The sequence below is a fragment of the Rhinoraja longicauda genome, chromosome 15 (genome assembly GCF_053455715.1).
Source record: "Rhinoraja longicauda isolate Sanriku21f chromosome 15, sRhiLon1.1, whole genome shotgun sequence".
Taxonomy (NCBI): Eukaryota; Metazoa; Chordata; class Chondrichthyes; order Rajiformes; family Arhynchobatidae; genus Rhinoraja; species Rhinoraja longicauda.
In genome coordinates, this window is record NC_135967.1 from 43,238,183 (window position 1) to 43,262,913 (window position 24,731).

At 45.6% G+C, this 24,731-nt stretch overlaps 1 protein-coding gene across 2 annotated transcripts in view; it reads left to right on the top strand.

Moving 5' to 3' along the window:
• The window catches only part of kdrl (kinase insert domain receptor like), a 234,052-nt gene that overhangs the window by 100,614 nt on the left and 108,707 nt on the right, over positions 1 to 24,731 (top strand). For both annotated transcript variants that reach the window (XM_078412567.1, XM_078412568.1), the window contains one exon: positions 11,895 to 12,106. In XM_078412567.1, the coding sequence (XP_078268693.1) occupies positions 11,895 to 12,106 (212 nt within the window). The remainder of the gene's footprint in view (positions 1 to 11,894; positions 12,107 to 24,731) is intronic.

Below are 24,731 nucleotides of genomic sequence, written 5' to 3' on the forward strand. Positions count from 1 at the left end.
GGTTCTTGCCCAGAGTAGTGGAATCGAGAACCAGAGGACATAGACTATAGACAATAGACAATAGACAATAGGTGCAGGAGGAGGGCCCTTCGAGCCAGCACCGCCATTCAAAGTGATCATAGCTGATCATTCTCAATCAGCACCCCGTTCCTGCCTTCTCCCCATACCCCCTGACTCCGCTATCCTTAAGACCTCTATCTAGCTCTCTCTTGAATGCATTCAGAGAATTGGCCGCCACTGCCTTCTGAGGCAGAGAATTCCACAGATTCACAACTTTCTGACTGAAAACGTTTTTCCTCGTCTCAGTTCTAAATGGCCGACCCCTTATTCTTAAACTGTGGCCCCTTGTTCTGGACTCCCCCAACATTGGGAACATGTTTCCTGCCTCTAATGTGTCCAACCCCTTAATAATCTTATACGTTTCGATAAGATCTCCTCTCATCCTTCTAAATTCCAGTGTATACAAGCCTAGTCGCTCCAGTCTTTCAACATATGGCAGTCCCGCCATTCCGGGAATTAACCTAGTAAACCTACGCTGCACGCCCTCAATAGCAAGAACATCCTTAAGGATAGGCTTAAGGTGAGGGGGAGGATAGATTTAACAGGAACCTGGGTGGTAACTTTTTCACGCAGAGGGTGGTAGGTGTATGGAACGAGCTGCTGGAGGAGGTAATTGAGGCAGATACTATCGCAACGTTTAAGAAACAGTTAGATGGGAACATGGATAGGAAAGTTTCAGAGGGATATGGGCCAAATGAAGGCAGGTGGGACGAGTGTAGATGGGGCATGCGGGCAAGTTGGTCTGAAGGGCCTGTTTCAACACTGTAAGACTCTATGAGTCCAAGAAATAAGGTTATATAAACAGTATCGAGGAGCCGGACAAGTTGGGAAGATCTTAACACAACATGGTTAAAGATGGGAGAGCTAAGTAATGCTGAAAACAAAAAGATTACTTCCCTACATATGATTTAAAACTGAAGTTTATCTGTGATCCACTGACTGTTAATCAGAACCTCTGGGCTTTTCCATTTCCTTTATGTGACTATATATTATTTAGCCGTGACTATTCTGTACTGTTTCTCAAATGAAAGCAAGATATAGTTCTGTTACATGTGCAGTCTGCCATCGTGCTTTCTCTAAGTTAATTACACATCTGCAGGGCCTGAATATATTTCTATAAGAAATATTTGCTGTGCATGCTAAATCGTTTTCTTGGAAGCAAATATTTCAGTCGATGGTAATAAACCTCAAGAGGGAAATATGCTAAATTTATTGTACTGCCTTCCGGTCAACAAGTCAATAGTTTCGAGGAAAACAGAGTGGTGCAAAAATGAGATCTGAAGACTAATGGACAACATCCAAACTTAGAGAATGTTCACTGGAATATTTCTCACAGCAAGTTATACTCTTTACTATACATCATCTCTCAGGAATGAACGATTGGGAAGTAGTCCCTCTTGAATTACCCATTGAGTTCATGTTATCGGAGATGCCACAGGTCAGACCAGTGACAAAATGGAATCAGGTGGCGTCTGAACTGTTAGAGTTTGGTTTCGAGTTTAGAGATATGTACAGCGCGGAAACAGGCCCCTCGGCTCACCGAGTCCGCGCCGACCAGCGATCCCCGCATGCTAACGCTATCTTACGCACACCGGGGATGATTTTACATTTATACCAGGCCAATTAACCTAGAAACGGTGGCGCAGCGGTAGAGTTGCTGCCTTACAGCGAATGCAGCCCCGGAGACTCAGGTTCGATCCTGACTACGGGCGCCATCTGTACGGAGTTTGTACGTTCTCCTCGTGATCTGCATGGGTTTTCTCCCAGATCTTCGGTTTCCTCCCACACTCCAAAGACGTACAGATATGTAGGTTAATTGGCTGGGCAAATGTAAAAAATTGTCCCTAGTGTGTGTAGGATAGTGTTAATGTGCGGGGATCGCTGGGCGGCGCGGACCCGGTGGGCCGAAGGGCCTGTTTCCACGCTGTATCTCTAAATCTAAATCTAAATCTAGAAACCGTTTGGTCTTTGGCTTGTGGGAAGAAACCAAAGCTTCCCGGAGATAACCCACGCAGGTCACGGGGAGAACGTACGAACTCCATACAGGCAGCACCTGTAGTCAGGATGGAACCCGGGTCTCTGGCGCTGTGAGGCAGCAAATCTACCGCTGCGCCACTGGGCCGCAAAGTGTGTTTCTTTTTTTTAAATTTAGGGCAATTCCTTCTGTGTTTAGGAGAGAATATTCTGCCTTCCTATTCTTCATCAGTTGGACGTCAAGCGAGACATTGTTGGTAAATCCTCCCCACCCCCCCTCCAGATTCTGCTCTAAAAATCATTGCAAAAAGTATATTTTGGACAGGCGTTAACATGCGATGCACTGAAGCCCCATAAACAACACCAAAGCATACCAGAAGTAATGTGCATTATCCCAAAGGGAAGTCATTCCTTTACTTTATTAGATTCATGACTTCTACTGGAACACAGAAACTTGGAGGCACTTTAGCCCAATAAATCTGAGCAATGTCCTTTTATGAAGTTGAGGTGAGGCTAATAAAGTAGCAAATACCAACCAGGCCCCAAGGTTTTATAAACAGGCACAAAAACAAGCAGATATTGACCTCTCGTTCAAATCATCGGAGAGGTATTAAGTCAATTATTTTTTTAACATGGTGCCAAAGCATGGAAGCAGGCCCTTCAGCCCATCGAGTCAATGCCGACCATCCCACTATCTGTATCCACTCCCTACACACGGGGGGGGGGGGCAATTTACAGAGGCCAATTAACCCACAATCCCGCACGTCTTTGGGATGTAGTAGGAAACGTGAGCACCTGAAGGAAACCCACGAGATCACAGAACCTCCACACAGACAGTACCTGAGGTCAGGATCGAACCCGGGTCCCTGGTGCTGTGAAGCAGCAGCTCCATCATCAGTTGTGTTCAGTTCCCTGAGAGGTTTTTCAAGGCTGTGGTAAAGGTGAAACAGAAATTCACTCCGATGATCGAAGGGATAGATGTTTTTTAGTTAAGAGAGCAGCCGCGGTAGAGTTGCTGCCTCACAGCGCCAGAGACCTGGTTTTGATTCTGACTACAGGTGCTGTCTGTACAGAGTTTATACATTCTCCTTGTGACCGTGTGGGTTTTCACCAGGTGCTCCAGTTTCCTCCGACAGTCCAAAGACATGCAAATTATTTCACTTCGGTAAAAATTGTAAATTGACCCTAGTGTGTGCAGGATAGCGTTAGTCTGTGAGGATCGCTGGTCTGCCCGGGCATAATAGGCCGAAAGGCCTGTATCTGTGCTGTATCTCTAAAGTCTAAAGACTAAAGAGTTTGAAAAAAATCTTTATTTCCATTAGGACAGAGAAGACCATGAGTGTTTTTAAAAACATATAAAGGATTTGATGGTTTGATCCCTGGGATGGCAGGACTTTCATATGAAGAAAGACTGGATAGACTAGGCTTATACTCGCTGGAATTTAGAAGACTGAGGGGGGATCTTATTGAAACATATAACATTCTTAAAGGGTTGGAGAGGCTAGATGCGGGAAGATTGTTCCCGATGTTGGGGAAGTCCAGAACCAGGGGTCACAGCTTAAGGATAAGGGGGAAGTCTTTTAGGACCGAGATGAGAAAACATTTCTTCACACAGAGAGTGGTGAGTCTGTGGAATTCTCTGCCACAGAAGGTAGTTGAGGCCAGTTCATTGGCTATATTTAAGAAGGAGTTAGATGTGGCCCTTGTGGCTAAAGGGATCAGGGGGTATGGAGAGAAGGCAGGTACAGGTTACTGAGCTGGATGATCAGCCATGATCATATTGAATGGCGGTGCAGGCTCGAAGGGCCGAATGGCCTACTCCTGCACCTATTTTCTATGTTTGCCAAAGAAGACTCTGCCTGAGTGATAGAGAACGGGGCAGGAAGAATATTCACACCGAAACAAGTACGAAAATCCAAAGATAGACACAAAATGCAGGAGTAACTCACCGGGTCAGGCAGCATCTCTGGAGAGAAGCAATTGGTGATGTCTGAAGAAAGGTCTCGACCCGAAACGTCACCCATTCCTTCTCTCCAGAGATGCTGCCTGTCCCGCTGAGTTACTCCAACACTAGTGTCTATCTTCGGTGTAAGCCAGCATCTGCTGTTCCTTCCTACACAGTAAGAAAATCCCCTGAATTAAAACAAACTGAGTACAGATGTCACCTGGCTCCAGCTATTCAAGAACAAGAGCATTTTGCTAAAATAAAAATAAAGGGAATAGGTGAGAAGAAGCACTTTGCGGAGAACAATGGGACATTGTTGGTTGGGGTGGGCAAGTTGGGCCGAAGGGCCTGTTTCCACACTGTGCCACTCTTTGACTCTATGAAATGAATGATACAGAATGAGAAAGGAAAATTAAGGGAAAGAACAGGTGTGTGGTTTTAAGTGGCTATTTTTTCAGAGTAGTGTTTTAAAGGTCTATGTGTGCGCACACACACACACACACACGTGAAAGAGATCACCCTTTTCTATTGTAAGAAAATAACTGCAGATGCTGGTACAAATCGAAGGTATTTATTCACAAAAATGCTGGAGTAACTCAGCAGGTCAGCCAGCATCTCAGGAGAGAAGGAATGGGTGACGTTTCGGGTTGAGACCCTTCTTCAGACTGATGTCAGGGGGGCGGGACAAAGGAAGTCAAGTCAAGTCAAGTCAAGTTTATTTGTCACATACACACACACGATGTGCAGTGAAATGAAAGTGGCAATGCCTGCGGATTGTGCACAAAAAAGAATTACAGTTACAGCATATAAATAAAGTTAATAAGTTCATATAGAGAAGACAAAATTTAGTCCCTGGAGTTATAAAAGTTAACAGTCCTGATGGCCTGTGGGAAGAAACTCCGTCTCATCCTCTCCGTTTTCACAGCGTGATAGCGGAGGAGTTTGCCTGATCGTAGCATCTGGAACAGTCCGTTGCTGGGGTGGCAGGGGTCCCTCACGATCTTGCTTGCTCTGGATCTGGATATATTCATCTGTCCACTTTGACTGGTAAAGCACGGGTCTCCGGTGCTGCAAGCGCTGTAAGGATGTAACTCTACGGCTGCGCCACCGTGACGCCCTTTTTTAAAACGCTCCCCAGCTTGGTCATCGGTCATTGGTCGGCACGGGTAAGCTGGGCCGAAGGGCCTGTTTCTATGCTGTATGGCTCCGTGACTCTAAACGATGCAGCGATTTAAACGTAGAATAGCGCACATTTCTAAGGAGTGTACTGACGGAACAACATTTACTTTTCTGAGGAAGAGTTTGAATGAGAACATAAATCATTTCACTAGAAAGTTAAAGCACTGGTACAGAACAGTCCCGACGTTCTGTGGTGAGGTTAATTGGTAGCTACGTTCCAAGCATAAAACATTATAAAACTCAGCGTCCAACTCAACCAGCAACTTGTGTTAAATTATACTTCACAGTTTCTTTTTCCTCACTGTGGCTTCGAACCATTTATGGATAATTAATTACAAATGCCAAAGTTTTTTTGGCACACTTAAACGGCTCAAAGTGCTTGATGTGGTAAATTACTTTTAAAGAGCAATCTGTGTTAATTCACAGCAACCGTTTAACATCAACATGACCAGAGAGCCAACAGAGTTTTATTGTCATGTGGTCCTAGATAGAACAATGAAATTCTTCCTTGCAGCAGCACAACAGAATATGTAAACATGGTACTCTGTAAACAAGATAATAAACGAGGAAAAAAGTGAGAGAAAAAACATTCAGTGTGTGTGTGTGTATATAGAAACACATACTCAGTTCAGTGTGGCTCATTTGGCTCATTCGGCACGGTGGCGCAGCGGTAGAGTTGCTGCCTTACAGCGAATGCAGCGCCGGAGACTCAGGTTCGATCCTGACTACGGGCGCCGTCTGTACGGAGTTTGTACGTTCTCCCCGTGACCTGCGTGGGTTTTCTCCGAGATCTTCGGTTTCCTCCCACATTCCAAAGACGTACAGGTATGTAGATTAATTGGCTGGGCAAATGTTAAAAAAATTGTCCCTAGTGGGTGTAGGATAGTGTTAGTGTGCGTGGATCGCTGGGCGGCGTGGACCCGGTGGGCCGAAGGGCCTGTTTCCGCGCTGTATCTCTAAATCTAAATCTAAAAAAAAATCATTGTCACGTGTACTGAGGTACAGTGAAAAGCTTTTTGTTGCGTGCTAACCAGTTAGCAGACACACAAAACATGATTACAATCGAGCTATTTACAGTGAATATCAGTTATATGCACCGATATATATATATAAATATGTGTGTGTGTGTAAACGCAAATGAATATATGAATTTTGATTTCTCTTCGTAAGGTTGACTTCGTAACCCCGGCATTCCCTCTCGCTCCATCCCTCCCCCACCCAAGTTGCACCAGCTTCTCGTTCTCACCCAACAAACAGCTAACAATGGCCTGTTTCCTTTGTCATCGTTACTTTTTTTGCGTATCTTTCATTCATTGTTCTTTATCTCTCTACATCGTCGTCTGTATCTCTCGTTTCCCTGATCCCTAACTAGTCTGGGGAAGGGTCTCGACCCGTAACGTCACCTATTCTTTCTCTCCAGGGATGCTGCCTGTCCCACTGAGTTACTTCAGCTTTTTGTGTCGATCTTATATACACATACACACATACATATATATAATATTTATACTGTATATACATACACGCGCACCCACACATAAAACACAAGCAAACAATAATAGTGCAATAATAACAATAATAGTCTATGTAGTTCAGCTTCTTTGAGGTTGAAGAGGGAATAATTGATTGATTTATTTTCTGGTTGGATCGGCTCTGGGAAGGATGGTAGATGATCCCTATGAGACCTGCAGAGTTATATTCATCTTTCATGAAGTTCCCCAAAACTGTTTTCACAAAATACTTTCCAAGAATGGAACGTAAATTTAAGTCGGGTTAAGAGTCCTCCTCACTAATAAATACTTTTGGGATGTTATCGTGTTTTCAGTACCTCAATCTCTCATTTTTTACAGAAACGGTTACTCCCATTTAATGGAGAAGGCTTTTGCAATAACCTATATTTTATCTTCTTTTGCTCCTCTCTTCCCTTCTCTCTGTGGAGAAAATGTAGAAACAGATAACTATGGACGCTGGTTTATATCAAAGACAGACACAAAGTGCCGGAGTAACTCAGCGGGTCAGGCAGCATCTCTAGAGCAAAAAGGGTGGGTGGTGTTTCGGGTTGGGACCGTTCTTCAGTCTCCAGAGATGCTGCCCGACCCCCTGAGTCACTCCAGCACTCTGTGTCTGTCCTCTGTGGAGAGGTTTCTTCAGCCAGAGGGTGGTGAATCTGTGGGATTCATGATTACAGATGGCGGTGGAGGCTTGAATAGTAAGGCTGTCAAAAGCTATGGGGAGAAGGTAGGAGGATGGGCTTGAGAGCAGAAAATAGATCAGCCATGATTGAACGGCTGAACGGACTCGATGGGCCAAATGACCTAACTCTGCTCCTATGTCTTGTAGTCTTGTTCGGTTAAGGTTTCTTATTGTCATGTGCACCGGGGTACAATGAAAACGTTGTTTTGCATGCATAATGGTATTGTGAGCAAACATTTGTGATTCTTTAACTGGTTTGATTTCAAATGGAGATGAGCTTGATAACAGGTAGATAAAGTCCTAACTAACAGAAAGGCAGGCAGATTCCTCTGTTTTGTATTTAATATATATATATATATGTTGTACTTTGTATGTATATATATATATACTTCATATATACACACATATATATATACATATATATATGTATACACACACACACACACACATATATATATAGCATTTTGTATGTACATATGCTCACGCACACGCACACACACACACACACACACACACATATATATATATATAGCATTTTGTATATATATATGCACACGCACACACAACACACACACACACACACACACACACATATATATAAAGCATTTTGTATATATATATGCACACACACACACACACACACACACATAAATATATATAGCATTTTGTATGTATATATGCACACACACACACACACACACACATATATATATATAGCATTTTGTATGTATATATGCACACGCACACACACACACACACACACACACACACACACACACATATATATAGCATTTTGTATGTATATATGCACACACTCACAGTCGGGAGTCCGATCGCGCGGCGCGAGGAGCTGAGATCGCCCCGATGCGGAGGGCCCGACCGCCAGTTGCAGGAGCCAAGATCGTCCCGTCAACGGAAGGTTCGAGTGCCCCGACCGCGGGAGAACAAAGAAGGGAAGAAGATGGAAGTTCTTTCTGCCTTCCGTCACAGTGAGGAATGTGGGGGAGTCGCTGTGGTGGATGGTCGTGTTAACTATATATTTGGGTGTCTTGTTGCTCTTTATTGGTGTGGCTGTGTGGCAATCTGAATTTCACTGTACCTTAATTGGTGCACGTGACAATAAACAAACCTTGAACCCTGAAAACACCCACACACACATATATATGCAATAATAATATTTATATTTATAATTAACTCTCAGGAGTCGCTACAATAATATGTATGGTTTAATGGATCTGGATATATATATACATATATATATATATATATATATGTGTGTGTGTGTGCGTGTGTGTGTGTGTGTGTGTGTGTGTGTATATATATATATAGATATACGCACACACGCACATATATATACACGCACACATATATATACAGCTCCGTTAAACTCCCCTCTCACCTTATTGCAATGCCCTCTAATGTTGTGCACTTCCACCCTAGGGAAAAGGTTTTGACTGTCTACCATATCGATGCCTCACATAATTTTATATACATCTATCGAGTCTCCCCCTCAACCTCTGACGTTCCAGGGATAACAACCCACATTAATAGACAATTGACAATAGACAATAGGTGCAGGAGGAGGCCATTCGGCCCTTCGAGCCAGCACCGCCATTCAATGTGATCATGGCTGATCATTCTCAATCAGTACCCCGTTCCTGCCTTCTCCCCATACCCCCTGACTCCGCTATCCTTAAGAGCTCTATCTAGCTCTCTCTTGAATGCATTCAGAGAATTGGCCTCCACTGCCTTCTGAGGCAGAGAATTCCACAGATTCACAACTCTCTGACTGAAAAAGTTTTTCCTCATCTCAGTTCTAAATGGCCTACCCCTTATCCTTAAACTGTGTGTCCCCTTGTTCTGGGGGCCACAGTTTATACCTGTAGCGAATACCCTCTAGTCCAGGCATCCTTCTGATAAACCTCCCCCTGCCTCATTATTACTCTCTAGTCCAGGCATCCTTCTGATAAACCTCCCCCTGCCTCATTTCCGAAGCCGCCACCTCTTGCTTGCAATGGGGGCCGCCTGAACAGCACGCAATACTCCAATAAACACCACAGTTCACTCGCGATCAAGCTGTGGAAAAAATTTGATGACTCCTCCGTGGAGTAAGGTCAAGATTAAAAGATTTCCTTGACATACTTTGTGCAGAAATTCATATTTAGCGTGAATGCAAGCAGAGGGAAATGTGTTCGACGCACTTTTAATTTGGCGAGGAGCACAAGAGAAACAAAATTAATTGGAAGGAATGAATTGCTTGTTTCTTTGTTCTGATTATTATGTAACAAATCATTCCAGTCATTCTTCTGAAATTAATTTACTTATTATAAGCAAAATGTACCAGGCCCACGACACTGCTAGCTATTGTGTGTAGTCTCTTCACATTGTGCTGGATATTTATTTTTAGACTGACTTCCTGAGTTGGGAAGCCTTTGATGGAACTGTAGTTGTGCATCCCATTGGAAAACACACTGCATGGGAAAGTGTGTGTGTGAACGGTCACATTGCACTATTTCAATTAACCCCTGCATTCCACTGTTCGCATCCCTGTGTCCCTTCGTTATCACCTCTTCCCCAGCCAACAATGGGCCATTGTGGGCTCCACCCTTCCTTGGTCATCATTTGCCTGCCCTGGTTTGTTCTGGCCTTTTCCTACCTCCAGTTTTTAGATTTAGATTTAGAGATACAGCGCGGAAACAGGCCCTTCGGCCCACCGGGTTCGCGGCGCCCAGCGATCCCCGCACACTAACACTATCCTACACACCCTAGGGCCAATTTTCACATTTGCCCAGCCAATTAACCTACATACCTGTACGTCTTTGGAGTTTCCCCTCCTCTGCTTTTGGTCTGAAGGAGGGAGGTCCCGACCCGAATCGTCACCTATCCTTTTTCTCCAGAGATGCCGCCTGACCCGCTGAGTTCCTCCAGCACTTTGTGCCTATATTCGGTGTAAAGCAGCATCAGCAGTTCCTTTCTACACATCGTACCACCTGGGTCAGATGTTGGTATTCTCCCTTCTTGTAGGTTTGACCAATGAAACCACTGTCGGGTTGGAGAAATTAAAAGTACAATCCAAAAGTCCACTCACTGCCACTTTGCCACACACCAGGCAGTATCTTTTTGGGGGGGGGAGGGGGGGGGAAATGGTAATAATTGAATCTTTCTCTGGAGAGCGTAGGTTGAATAGAGACTTGATGGAAATTCATCCAATTATGAGAGGCATCAATAGGGTAGACAGTCAGAACCATGATTGAATGGCGGAGTGGACTTGATGGGCTGGAATTCTCCGCCTCAGAAGGCAGTGGATCAATTCTCTGAATGCATTCAAGAGAGAGCTGGATAGAGCTCTTAAGGATAGCGGAGTCAGGGGGTATGGGGAGAAGGCGGGAACGGGGTACTGATTGAGAATGATCAGCCATGATCACATTGAATGGCGGTGCTGGCTCGAAGGGCCGAATGGCCTCCTCCTGCACCTATTGTCTATTGTCTATTGAATGGCCTAATTCTGCTCCTACAATTCTGAACTTGCGAACTTTGTCCCAGGGTGGAAGTGTCCAACATTTGAGGGCACAGCTATAAGGAGAGAGGAGGACGGTTTAATGGAGATGTGCTGGGGCAAGGTTTGTACACAGAGAGCAGTGGGGGCTTCAACTAAACTACTTTGGTGAAAAAGATTTAATGTCACGGTGGCGCAGCGGTAGAGTTGCCGCCTTACAGCGAATGCAGCGCCGGAGGCCCGGGTTCGATCCCGACTGCGGGCGCCGTCTGTACGGAGTTTGTACGTTCTCCCCGTGACCTGCGTGGGTTTTCTCCGAGATCTTCGGTCTCCTCCCGCACTCCAAAGACGCGCAGGTTTGTAGGTTAATTGGCTTGGAATAAATGTAAAAATTGTCCCTGGTGGGATAGTGTTAGTGTGCGGGGATCGCTGGTCGGCGCGGACCCGGTGGGCCGAAGGGCCTGTTTCCGCGCTGTATCTCTGAACTAAACTAAACTGGTGCTTAAGATTTAAAACATTAAAGTGAAATTAAAATGAAAATTAAACTGGCCGCTCCCTTCTCCTCTCTCCCATCAGACAAACGCACACCTCCAGATTCAGGGACAGTTTCTTCACAGCTGTTATAGACAATAGACAATAGGTGCAGGAGGAGGCCATTCGGCCCTTCGAGCCAGCACCGCCATTCAATGTGATCACGGCTGATCATTCTCAATCAGTACCCCGTTATCAGACAACTGAACCATCCTACCACAACCAGAGAGCAGTGCTGAACTACCATCTACCTCATTGGCGATCCTCAGACCAGCCTTGATCGGACTTTGTTGGCTTTACCTTATTCCCTTATCATGTATCTACACACTGTAAATGGATCGATTGTAATCATGTATCGACTTTCCGCTGGCTGGTTAGCACGCAACAAAAGCTTTTCACTGTACCTCGGTACACGTGACAATAAACTAAACTAAACTAAGCTAAACCAAAAGGTGATGTACACGTTGATGTGGCTTTTTTTGCCTATGACTAATTGAGCTTGTTATTATTTAACAACAGGGGCCAGGCGTCTGTGGGCTGGTTTGATTCCAACCATCCTAATGCTACAACAGGAAGACTGCAGGTAACCAAGTTCAGGTGCGGTGCCAAGAGGAAGTATTTTTGCAGCACCATGTTTCTAAGGAACGCTGATCGAAACGATACTGGGTACTACACCTGTAAATACGCCACTCCTGCAACCAATGAAAGCCAGATCTATTTATTTGTGAGAGGTAAGGACTCCAGTTTTAATGCATCCTATGTCCATGTTGGTGGGCTTTGTCCGTTTTACGTATTCCAAACCAACATGGGCTTGTGACCCTGACAACCAAGAGTTTTTGCCTGGGCTGCTGAGTTACTTCAGCTTTTTGTGTCCATCTTCGTGTATTTAATTGTCATATTTACCAGCGATGGAACAATGAAATCCTTACTTGCAGCCATTGCAGAATGGCACGGTGGCGCAGCAGTAGAGTTGCTGTATTACAGCGCCAGAGACCCGGGTTCGATCCTGACTACGGGTATGGTACGGAGTTTGTACGTTCTCCCCGTAACCTGCGTGGATTTTCTCCAAGATCTTCAATTTCGGTTTCCTCCCACACTCCAAAGACGTACAGGTTTGTAGGTTAATTGGCCTGTTGTAAATGTACATTGTCCCTAGTGTGTGTAGGGTAGTGTTAGTGTGCAGGGATCGCTGGTCGGCGCGGACTCGGTGGGCCGAAGGGCCTGTTTCCACGCTGTATCTCTAAACTAAACTAAAAAAACAACAAAAAAGTATAAGCACATTGCTGCAGAAGTAATGGGTTGCAAAATGTTTCTAAGTCAATTTCTAAGTCAATTAATGCAGATTGGAGAAAATTGGTATTCTTTTACGTTCTGTTTGTGTTTGCGAAATGGATCCTGGCAGCGAACAACTCTCCATTATTTCCTGCCGTTCCTGCTTATTTTTAAACATCCCACATCGTAAACATTAGTGCTACAATCTTGGAAAATTGGCACTGTTGAGAATTAGTTCTATTTAATATCATTTATTTACTTCAGGTCATTCTTCCTCACCCTTTGATTTACTCCAGTTCTAATCATTTGAGAATTTGTCAGCAAATTCACAGGCCACTTTGTGATAACAATAGAAATTTCCCAAAATAAACATTTTCCCAAAGATGAAAAGAACTATTTTGGGTGAATGCTGTCAATTATGTAAACCATTTGTACTGGGAACATTTTAGTTTAGTTGAGTTTAGTTTAGAGATACAGATTTAGATTTTAGATTTAGAGATACCACGCAGAAACAGGCCCTTCGGCCCACCGGGTCCGTGCCGCCCAGCGATCCCCGCACATTAACACTATCCTACACCCACTAGGGACAATTTTTACATTTGCCCAGCCAATTAACTTACAAACCTGTACGTCTTTGGAGTGTGGGAGGAAACCGAAGATCTCGGAGAAAACCCACGCAGGTCACAGGGAGAACGTACAAACTCCGTACAGTACAGCACCCGTAGTCAGGATCGAACCTGAGTCTCCGGCGCTGCATTCGCTGTAAGGCAGCAACTCTACCGCTGCGCCACCGTGCCGCCCTGCAGTGCGGAAACAGGCCCTTCAGCCCACTGAGTCCGCGCCGACCAGCGATCCCCCATGTACACTGGTACTATCCTGCACACTAGGGACAATTTACAATCTTTACTGAAGCCAATTAACCTACAAACCTGTACGTCTTTGGAGTGTGGGAAGAAACCGGAGAAAACCCACGCAGTCAAGGGGAGAACGTACAAACTCCGTGCAGACAAGCACCCGGAATCAGGATCGAACCCGGGTTTCTGGCGCTGTGAGGCCGGAGCTCTACTGCTGCGCCACCGTGCCGCCCTTTGTGGCACGTGGCACAATTCAACACCAAAGCTTCCAGAGGACACTGTTCTATCCACATTTTCAATAACCACAAGCTGTCACATCGTGCCGGAACAAACCAGGGCAGGACTTGAAAGTGTCCTAAGGCCTGAGATGATTGTCGAGATTGAGGGCGAGTTTGTTAGTTAGGTTTGGATCAGAGAAGGCATTCGAAAAGAAACACGATAAATATGCAACGATGCAGCCACAATCCCTTCCAATGCCATGAAAATATAAATGTCAAAGGAGTTACCTTTAGACTTTGTACCTGAGGACTTACCAAAGGTTGTCAGGGGTTATGGAGAGAAGGCAGGGGAATGGGGTTAGGAGGGAGAGATAGATCAGCCATGATTGAATGGCGGAGTAGACTTGATGGGCCAAATGGCCTAATTCTGCTCCAATCACTTAATAACCTTCATCAGTCGGGGAATTCTGCACAGGAGCTGGGATATCATGTTACAGCAATCAGGACACGTTTGGAGTATTGTGTACAATGCTGGTCACTCTGCTTTAGGAAGGATGTCATTAACCTGGGAAGGATGCAAAACAGATTTACGAGGTCGTTCTTGGGTTTGGAGGTTTCGATTCACAAGGAGAGGCTAGATAGGCCGGGAATATTTTCTTTCCCTGGAGTGTAAGAGATTGAGGTTGAACTAGGCATGGCACGCTGGATCAGTGGTAGAGTTGCCGCCTTACAGCGCCAGAGACCCGGATTCCATCCTGACCTTGGCTGCTGTCTGTACGGAATCTCCTTGTTCTCCCTCTGACCGCGTGGGTTTCCTCCTGGTGCTCCAGCTTCCCCCCACATCCCAAAGATGCGCAGGTTTGTGGGACAATCGGCCTCTGTAAATTGTCCCTGGCGTGTAGGAGAGAACGAATGTGCCGGGATCGCTGGTCGGCGTGGACCCAGTGGGCCGAAGGGCCCATTTCCACGCTGCATCTCTAAACAAAACGAAAGTAAACTTACAGAGATGTACAACATCATGAGGGGCGCTGGTACGTTGAACAGCCAGCCTTTTCCTCCAGGGTAGGGCAGTCTAAAACTGGGGGGCAGAAATTTAAGACGAGGGGGGGAAAGATTTAAAAGGGAGCTGAGGGGCAGGTTTTTCTGCCATTGTCAGAAGAAGTGGTGAAAATGGGTACAATTACCTCATTTAAAAGACACTTAGACGGGTACATTATTAGGAAAGGGTTGAAAGGATATGGCCACTGCATGCAAGTGGAACTAGTTCAGTTAGTCAACGTGGCCAGCATGGATGTGTTGGGCTGAAGGGTCTGTTTCTGCGCTGAATGACTCGATGACTGCGACCCTATGACGCACTAAGGTCATAAGGTCATAAGTGATAGGGACAGAATTAGGCCATTCGGCCCATCAAGTTTACTCCGCCATTCAATCATGGCTGGTCTATCTCTCCCTCCTAACCCCAATCTCCTGCCTTCTCCCCATAACCCCTGACACCCTTACTAATCAAGAATCTATCTTTTTCTCCTTAAAAATATCCACTGACTTGGCCCCCACCACCTCTGACTCAAGACATTCCTCAATGTGTGGAGGCCTCACTGCAATGCATTGATCTATTTAGAGGCATAGAGTGATACAGTGTGGAAATAGGCCCTTCACCCCAACTTGTCCACACCAACCAACATGTCCCAGCTGCACTAGTCCCACCTGCCTGCGTTTGGCCCATATCCCTCCAAACCCTCCATCGAGTCATTCACTAGGTTAATTCCCGGAATGGCGGGACTGTCGTATGTTGAAAGGCTGGAGCAATTAGGCTTGTATACACTGGAAGTTAGAAGGATGAGGGGGGATCTTATTGAAACATATAAGATAATTAGGGGATTGGACACATTAGAGGCAGGAAATATGTTCCCAATGTTGGGGGAGTCCAGAACAAGGGGCCACAGTTTAAGAATAAGGGGTAGGCCATTTAGAACGGAGATGAGGAAGAACTTTTTCAGTCAGAGAGTGGTGAAGGTGTGGAATTCTCTGACTCAGAAGGCAGTGGAGGCCAGTTCGTTGGATGCTTTCAAGAGAGAGCTGGATAGAGCTCTTAAGGATAGCGGAGTCAGGGGGTATGGGGAGAAGGCAGGAACGGGGTACTGATTGAGAGTGATCAGCCATGATCGCATTGAATGGCGGTGCTGGCTCGAAGGGCTGAATGGCCTACTCCTGCACCTATTGTCTATTGTCTATTGTCTATTGTCAATCCATGTACCTGTCTAACTGTTTCTTAAATGTCGGGATAGTCCCTGCCTCAACTAACTCTTCCGGCAGCTCGTTCCATGCACCCACCACCCTTTGTGTTATAAAGTTACCCCTCAGATTCCTATTAAATCTTTGTCCCTACACCTTAAACCTATGTTATCTCGATTCACTTACTCTGGGAGAGAGACTCTGTGCATCTACCCAATCTATTCCTCTCATGATTTTATACACATAATTTGTATGAATAAATAGTTTGGAATCTTATCAACAGGAATAGATGTGCATGCAATACCATCAGTATAATATTATTTCCAACATCTGCTGTTCCTTCATCTTGAGGCGATGTTTGTAATACAGATTATCCGAAGAATTTAACTTACTTTTAAAAAGTCCCAAGAGAAGTTAAAAGCCAGTTCAAGATGTAAAAACGAAAGCAGTTTTAAGGCCATTTCAAGAAATTCACATGCTGCTTTACTTAATTCTTTTTTAGTTTAGTTTAGAGACACAGCACGGAAATAGGCCCTTCGGCCCACTGAATCCGCACTTAATTACTATCCTGCACACACTAGGGACAATTTACAAATTTACCAAGCCAATTAACCTACAGAGCTGTACATCTTTGGAGTGTGGGAGGAAACCGGAGCACCCGGGGAAAGACTCACATACATCACGGGGAGAACGTACAAACTCCGTACAGTCAGCAGCCGTGGTCAGGATCGAACCCGGGTCTCTGGCGCTGGGACGCAGCAACTCTACCGCTGCGCCACCGTGCCACCCATTCCATTGTTCTTTTAGGTTTAATGAGCATTTTGCATTTCAATAACAAGTAAGATTGCTACAGCTTATGGTGCAATCTTTTCTTTAGATTTGCGAAGACTCGACTGACTGAATATTGTATTGATCCTACAGGGGTGAGTGATGAGTAAACGTTCCCAGTCTTAAAAGGAAGGGAAGTTCCTCTGGAACTTCTGGTTCATGTTTCCGGTTCGTGCATGGTCTGCAAATGTTCACTATAAACCTGGAATATTCCAAAGGCAGGAACCGCTCCAAATAGATTAAATGTGCCACAAGTGATTAACTGAAATGGAATGGCAGTATTTGGTCTGGAACATGATTTTTGGTCTGGTAACTAAGCGTGAGAATGTGGAAAGGTGTTGGAATGCTGGATGTCAGATTATATACAAATACTCATCAAGAGTATTTGAGTATAGGAGCAGGGAGGTTCTGCTGCAGTTGTACAGGGCCTTGGTGAGACCGCACCTGGAGTATTCTGTGCAGTTTTGGTCTCCTAATCTGAGGAAAGACATTCTAGCCTTAGAGGGAGTACAGAGAAGGTTCACCAGATTGATCCCTGGGATGGCAGGACTTTCATATGAAGAAAGACTGGATAGACTAGGCTTGTACTCGCTGGAATTTAGAAGACTGAGGGGGGATCTTATTGAAACATATAAAATTCTTAAGGGGTTGGAGAGGCTAGATGCGGGAAGATTGTTCCCGATGTTGGGGAAGTCCAGAACAAGGGGTCACAGTTTAAGGATAAGGGGGAAGTCTTTTAGGACCGAGATGAGAACGTTTTTTTTCACACAGAGAGTGGTGAACCTGTGGAATTCTCTGCCACAGAAGGTAGTTGAGGCCAGTTCATTGGCTATATTTAAGAGGGAGTTAGATGTGGCCCTTGTGGCTAAAGGGATCAGGGGGTATGGAGAGAAGGCAGGTACGGGATACTGAGTTGGATGATCAGCCATGATCATATTGAATGGCGGTGCAGGCTCGAAGGTCCGAATGGCCTACTCCTGCACCTATTTTCTATGTTTCTATGTTTCTATAAAGTCATAAGATCATAAGGAATAGGAGTAGAATTAGGCCATTCAGCCCATCAAGTCCACTCTGCCATTCAATCATGGCTGATCTATCTCTCCCTCCTAACCCCATTCCACTGCCTTCCCCCCATAATCTCTGACACCTGTACTAATCATAATGTCCCATTACATTAGCATTTATACCACACACTCTCATTAAGGTCCATGCAAGCTACTGATTAAATAAATTTACCTTTCTTTGCCATTTATCAAAGAGGTCCGAGCACAATCGTAAGACAACAATGGTTTACCTGGAGAAGTGTCCCAACCCAAAGCGTCATCGACTCCAGAGATGCTGCCTGACCCGCTGAGTTACTCCAGCACTCTGGTCATAAGGTCCTAGGTTATAGGAGCAGAATTAGGCCATTCGGCCCATCAAGTCTACTCCGCCATTCAATCATGGCTGACCTATCTCACCCCATTCTCCTGCCTTCTCCCCATAACCTCTGACACCCGTACAAATCAAAAATCTATCTCATCTCTGGTGTGCCCTTTAGTGAACCAGTAATCTGCAGTAAATTGTTTCTACAATGGCTTGTTAATCTTAGAATTGTAGTTATCAATAACCTAAAGCAAACATTGAAGATGCAACTATTTAAATGACAAAGTTTAAGAAAATAACTGCAGATGCTGGTACAAATCGAAGGTATTTATTCACAAAATGCTGGAGTAACTCAGCAGGTCAGGCGGCATCTCAGGAGAGAAGGAATGGGTGACGTTTCGGGTCGGGTCAGTCTGAAGAAGGGTCTCGACCCGAAACGTCACCCGTTCCTTCTCTCCTGAGATGCTGCCTGACCTGCTGAGTTACTCCAGCATTTTGTGAATAAATGACAAAGTTTAATCATGAGACAAAAAAGATATGTCACACTAACCGAGCGTGAACTCGATGCTGATAACGATTTGACAATTGATATCGGGAAGAGTGATATAAAGTTGTGAAATTAAGTTGGAATTGATTCACTATTAGTTTAAGCATTGATCTAGGACAGTAGCTCAAACAGGTCAATATCGAGACAGATATTTCACTCGTAATAGTTGCGGAACTTGCACAGGCTTGTCCTTCAGTTCATGTGGATGAACTGGGAGGACTAAGAGGATGATAGAGACAGACACCAAATGCTGGAGTAACTCAGTAACTCCGGAGGGAAGGAATGGGTGACGTTTCGGGTTGAGAATCCTTCTTCAGACTGAGAGTCAGGGGAGAGGTTAAATTAGAGATATGAAACGGTACAGAACCTATCAGAGCCGGCACCGATGACCAAGGAGTGGTAGAGCTCACAACGGTTCATTGTTGACTGTGGAAGAGGTGATAACAAAGAGATACAAGCAGTGAAACTAGCAGGATGACAGCACAATTAGTGTGCCCCACTGCAACATCTCCTCAAGATGATGGAGTTCATAAGGTCATATGTGATAAGAGCAGAATTAGGCCATTCGGCCCATCAAGTCTACTCCGCCATTCAATCATGGCTGATCCATCTCTCCCCCCCAACCCCATTCTCCTGCCTTCTCCCCGTAACCTCTGACACCCGTACTAATCAAGAATCTATCTATCTCTGCCTTAAATATATCCACTGACTTGGCCTCCAAAGAATTCCACAGATTCACCACCCTCTGACTAAAGAGATTTCTCCTCATCTCCTTCCTAAAGGAACATCTAATTCTGAGGCTGTGACCTCTAGTCCTAGACTCTCCCACTAGTGGGAAACATCCTCTCCACATCCACTCTATCCAGGCCTTTCACTATTCTGTACGTTTCAATGAGATCCCCCCTCATTCTTCAAAACTCCAGCGAGTGCAGGCCCAGCGCCAACAAACGCTCATCATAGGTTAACCCGCTCATTCCTGGGATCATCCTTGTCCCTCTCCAGAGCCGGCACATCCTTCCTCAGATACGGGGCCTAAAATTACTCACGATATTAGTTGGGCCGAAGGGTCTGTTTCGCTGCTTATATATCACGCTGACTATGACTCAACAACATGGATGAATTTACGAACCAAAAATAAGCTCGTTTACATTGACCCGATTATCATGAATGATTAAATATTTGTCCATGCAAGTGGGCGGTTGTACAGTTCACGGATCATCCCTAAATATATTCTTCTGCAGCGATGTAAATTTCACCTAAAATAATCAAGCCAAGCATCATACTTGATTTATTTGCTTGGCCGAACAAATGATTCATTGATGAAATAACGCCGTGAAAGCTGGAATATAAAAGCAGAAACAACTCGACTCCAGACATCAATGTCCACGACCACACAGATTGAACATGCCCTTTTTATTTACATGGGAGAGATCACAATTTTTGACTTTGAAGTGTTGACGGTACAAATGTGGTCGGGCGAAAAGGGGTTGGTGAAACGAATACTTATCTTTGAAAGATTGAACCCCAGATACTGTACTCTAAATGCGCCGTAACTATTTGTAATTTGACTTCAGTGTCAAGGATGTCCCTGTTTTAAGAATGATTAAGAAACGGCAAAAGTATTTTCCCCGTCCACTTGAAGCTCAGTCCAATAATCCTGATTCACTGTGCCCTATCCAGACGTTTTACACTTTATAATTTACTATTTGGTTTTGGTTTTGTCTTCTGATTTCCATGTTGTGATGTCTACCCATGATACACCGGGAGGCACGGTGGCGCAGCGGTAGAGTTGCCGCCTTACCGCGCCTGAGACCCGGGTTCCATCCTGACTCCGGGTGCTTGTCTGTACGGAGTTTGTACGTCCCCTGTTCCTTCTCTCCAGTGATGCTGCCAGTCCCGCTGAGTTACTCCAGCATTTTGTAGTCTAATTGTTGTTGATTCCAGGCACCTTGCAGGGAAGCGGCATTCAAAGTAAATGCAAGAGAGAAATGGAGCTAAAACAGCCCAACTTTTTCAGTCAGAGAGTTGTGAATCTGTGGAATTCTCTGCCTCAGAAGGCAGTGGAGGCCAATTCTCTGAAAGCATTCAAGAGAGAGCTAGATAGAGCTCTTAAGGATAGCGGAGTCAGGGGGTATGGGGAGAAGGCAGGAACGGGGTACTGATTGAGAATGATCAGCCATGATCACATTGAATGGCGGTGCTGGCTCGAAGGGCCGAATGGCCTCCTCCTGCACCTATTGTCTATTGTCTAACACCAATTTTCTGATTCATTTTCCAAAAGCAGCTCGTCGTTGGGAATGCACAGTATCACAATCCTCTGGTGTTACTCCAAGTCTAACTCCAAGGCTCACTCCACTCTTTCGGTTTTCTAATTCTGGTTCAAGTAATGTTGCAGGGTAACAAACTAGTCCTCAACATCAGCAAGACAAAAGAGCTGGCTCAGGGAAGAAGGGTCTCGACCTCGAAACGTCACCCATTCCTTCTCTCCAGGGATGCTGCCTGTCCCGCTGAGTTACTCCAGCTTTGTGGTGTCCATCTTCGGAGTAAACCAGCATCTTCTGGTTGCAGGGAACTGCGGTTCCTTCTTACCCTGGCTTAATTTAGGTTAGTTTAGAAATACAGCGCGGGAACAGGCCCTTCAGCCCACCGAGTCCACGCCGACTGCGTGCTGTCGATGTGGAGTTTGCGCATTCTACGTGTGACCCCGTGAGTCTCCTCCCGGTGCTCCAGTTTCCTCCCGCACCCCAAAGACGCACGGGGGTTTGTCGGCTAATTGGCTTGGTATGTTTGTAAATTGTCCCTAGTGTGTGTGTGGGATGGCGTAAGTGTGCGGGGATCGCTGGTCAGCCGATTTGGTGGGCCCGAAAGGTCTGTTTAGCAACTGTATCTCTAAATTAAACTGATAACTAAACATTAAATCAAGATGGTGTGTGTCCAAATTCATCACCTTTTCAGTCTTTGCCTCAATGTTAAGTTACTAGAAGATCAGATTTGGCTGGGTAGCACAGGAAGCTGAAGGGAAGCTGAAGCTTAAGGGGTTGGACAGGCTAGATGCAGGAAGATTGTTCCCGATGTTGGGGAAGTCCAGAACAAGGGGTCACAGTTTAAGGATAAGGGGGAAGTCTTTTAGGACCGAGATGAGAATTTTTTTTTTCACACAGAGAGTGGTGAATCTGTGGAATTCTCTGCCACAGAAGGTAGTTGAGGCCAGTTCATTGGCTATATTTAAGAGGGAGTTAGATGTGGCCCTTGTGGCTAATGGGATCAGGGGGTATGGAGAGAAGGCAGGTACAGGATACTGAGTTGGATGATCAGCCATGATCATATTGAATGGCGGTGCAGGCTCGAAGGGCCGAATGGCCTAATCCTGCACCTATTTTCTATGTTTCTATGAACCACGTCCAGTTGACTGGTTAGCACGCAACAAAAGCTTTTCATGGTACCTTGGTGTGCGTGACAATAAACTAAACTGAACCACGTGGACTACTGAAACCCTCTTTTCCCACATCATGTTCTCACTCATGTGGCTATCCTGAGGTAAATGACCATTGTCCAATGGTTTGCTGCAGAAATAGCTCTCTACCATTGAGGGCGGCTCGGTGGCGCATCGGTAGAGTTGCTGCCTCACAGCGCCGGAGACCCGGGTTCCATCCTGACTACAGGTGCTTGACAGCACGGAGTTTGCACGTTCTCCCCGTGACCTGCGTGGGTTGTCTCCAGGTGCTCTGGTTTCCTCCCACACTCCAAAGATGTACAGATTTGTAGACTAATTGGCTTCGGTAAAGATTGTAAATTGACCCTAACGTGTAGGATAGTTCTAGTGCGCGGGGATCGCTGGTCGGCGCGGACTCGGTGGGCCGAAGGGCCTGTTTCCGTGCTGTACCTCCAAACTAAACTAAACTGAACATTGAATTTTCATAACAATAACCCTTCGAAATGCTGTGTGCTGCTCGATGGCTTTCAGCTTGCCAAAATCAATTGGTATCGAGCCAAAAGACAGGAGAGATTTCCAATCTAAATGGAACTAAATCCAAGTTATAGGTGATTGTACTGAACATCGAAATAACTTGAATCTAAATAACAGTTTTGAAGGATCATGCAAGTGAAAACATGACAGGTCTTGCGAAATGCCTCAGGGGTAGAGACATAAATATGTACTGGTTGGAATCATGTCAGTATCTTTTCCAGGATATTTCACATTTACAGCCACATCTCATCAGTATTATAAAACAAAGTATTGGAAAACTTAGTATTATATCATACCAGACCAAGTATGGTCAAGTTGGGCCCAAACCTCTCCTGCATTGGTGCAGCACCCTCTCCTCTCCCCTTCCCCCTTCCCCTCCTCCCCCTCTCCTTCCCTCCCCCCTCCAACCTCCCCCACTCCCTCCCCCTCCAACCTCCCCCACTCCCTCCCCCCTCCAACCTCCCCACTCCCTCCCCCCTCCACCTTCCCTCCCCTCCCCCCTCCCTTCGCCCACTCCACCTCCCTCAACCCCCCTTATCCTCCCCCTCCCTCCACCCCCCTCCCTCTCTCCCTCCCTCCCCCCTCCTTCCCTCGGAGATGGATTTAAACTTTAAAATGTGAATAACTTAAAAAATATAACACCGATTTCAATAAAACTTCTTCCATTAGCACCAAAGGGACGACGGTGAGTAAGGTGGGCCTAAAATTGTCGCGCAATCGTGTACCGTTTTGGCTGTAGTTCAGGAACAAACAAACAAACAAACGAGAGTTTTAGTACATAGGTTTCCAGCGGTATGAATAACGAGATCTCTAACGTCAAGTAACCCTTGCATCCCCCCCTCTCTCCATCCCTCCCCTGACATCAGTCTGAAGAAGGGTCTCGACCCGAAACGTCACCCGTTCCTTCTCTCCAGAGATGCTGCCTGTCCCGCTGAGTTACTCCAGCGTTTTGTGTCCTACCTTCCCCACTCAAGTCGTACTAGCGTCAAAGTCGTCTTGTTGAGTCTCATTGTCTGCAACTCATTTTCACCTAGCCCACAGCTTTTTTCCTTTATCATCCTAAATTTTTGCACGTCTTTCATTCATTTGTTCTTCATCTCTCTGGAATCACCGTCTATATCTCCCGTTTCCCTTTCTCCCTGACTTTCAGTCTGAAGAAGCATCTTCTCTCCAGAGATGCTGTCTGACCCGCTGAGTTACTCCAGCTTTTTGTGTCTATCTTCATTATAAAGCACTATCCGCCTTTCTATTATTTCCAGTTTGCTGGGTTTCATACAATTCTTCCCTGCGCGCTGTTCCTGTTTATCCATCCGGACACCCATATTTTTCACATCAGTGCCTCAAGGACACAGCCTCGAAAGGTTTTCCATTCACGAGAGAAACACTAAACTTTCCCTTCTGTGCTAGCGAAGGGGGACCTAATTTACGGCCCTTTATTTGGCCTGGTTTTCCCACACAAAAAAATATTATTTAATCGTTTGATGTATTCATTGCCTGGTGGAGATTCTTAGAGATTATTCTTTGCTCATGGCTCCCGACACACTCTATCAAGGTTGCTTTAAAGTGAAATCAAGTTGTTCCGTAGATTTCAGTAAAATCTGCTGTTCACTGCAAATCCAAGTCATTGTTGCTGATCTGAAGAAGGGTCTCGACCCGAAAAGTCGCCCGTTCCTTCTCTCCAGAGATGCTGCCTGTCCCGTTGAGTTACTCCAGCATTTAGTTTAATTTGGAGATACAGCACGGAAACAGGCCCTTTCGGCCCACCAAGACCGCACCGACCAGCGATCCCCGCACATTAACACTATCTTATACCCACTAGGGGACAATTTTAACATTTACCAAGCCAATTAACCTACAAACCTGTACGTCTTTGGAGTGTGGGAGGAAACCGAAGATCTCGAAGTAAACCGCACGCAGGTCACGGGGAGAACGTGCAAACTCCGTACAGGCAGCACCCGTAGTCGGGATCGAACCCGGGTCTCCGGCGCTGCATTCGCCGTAAGGCAGCAACTCTACCGCTGCGCCACCGTGACCGCCCATGTCTAATTGCTGTTGATTCCAGGCACCTTGCAG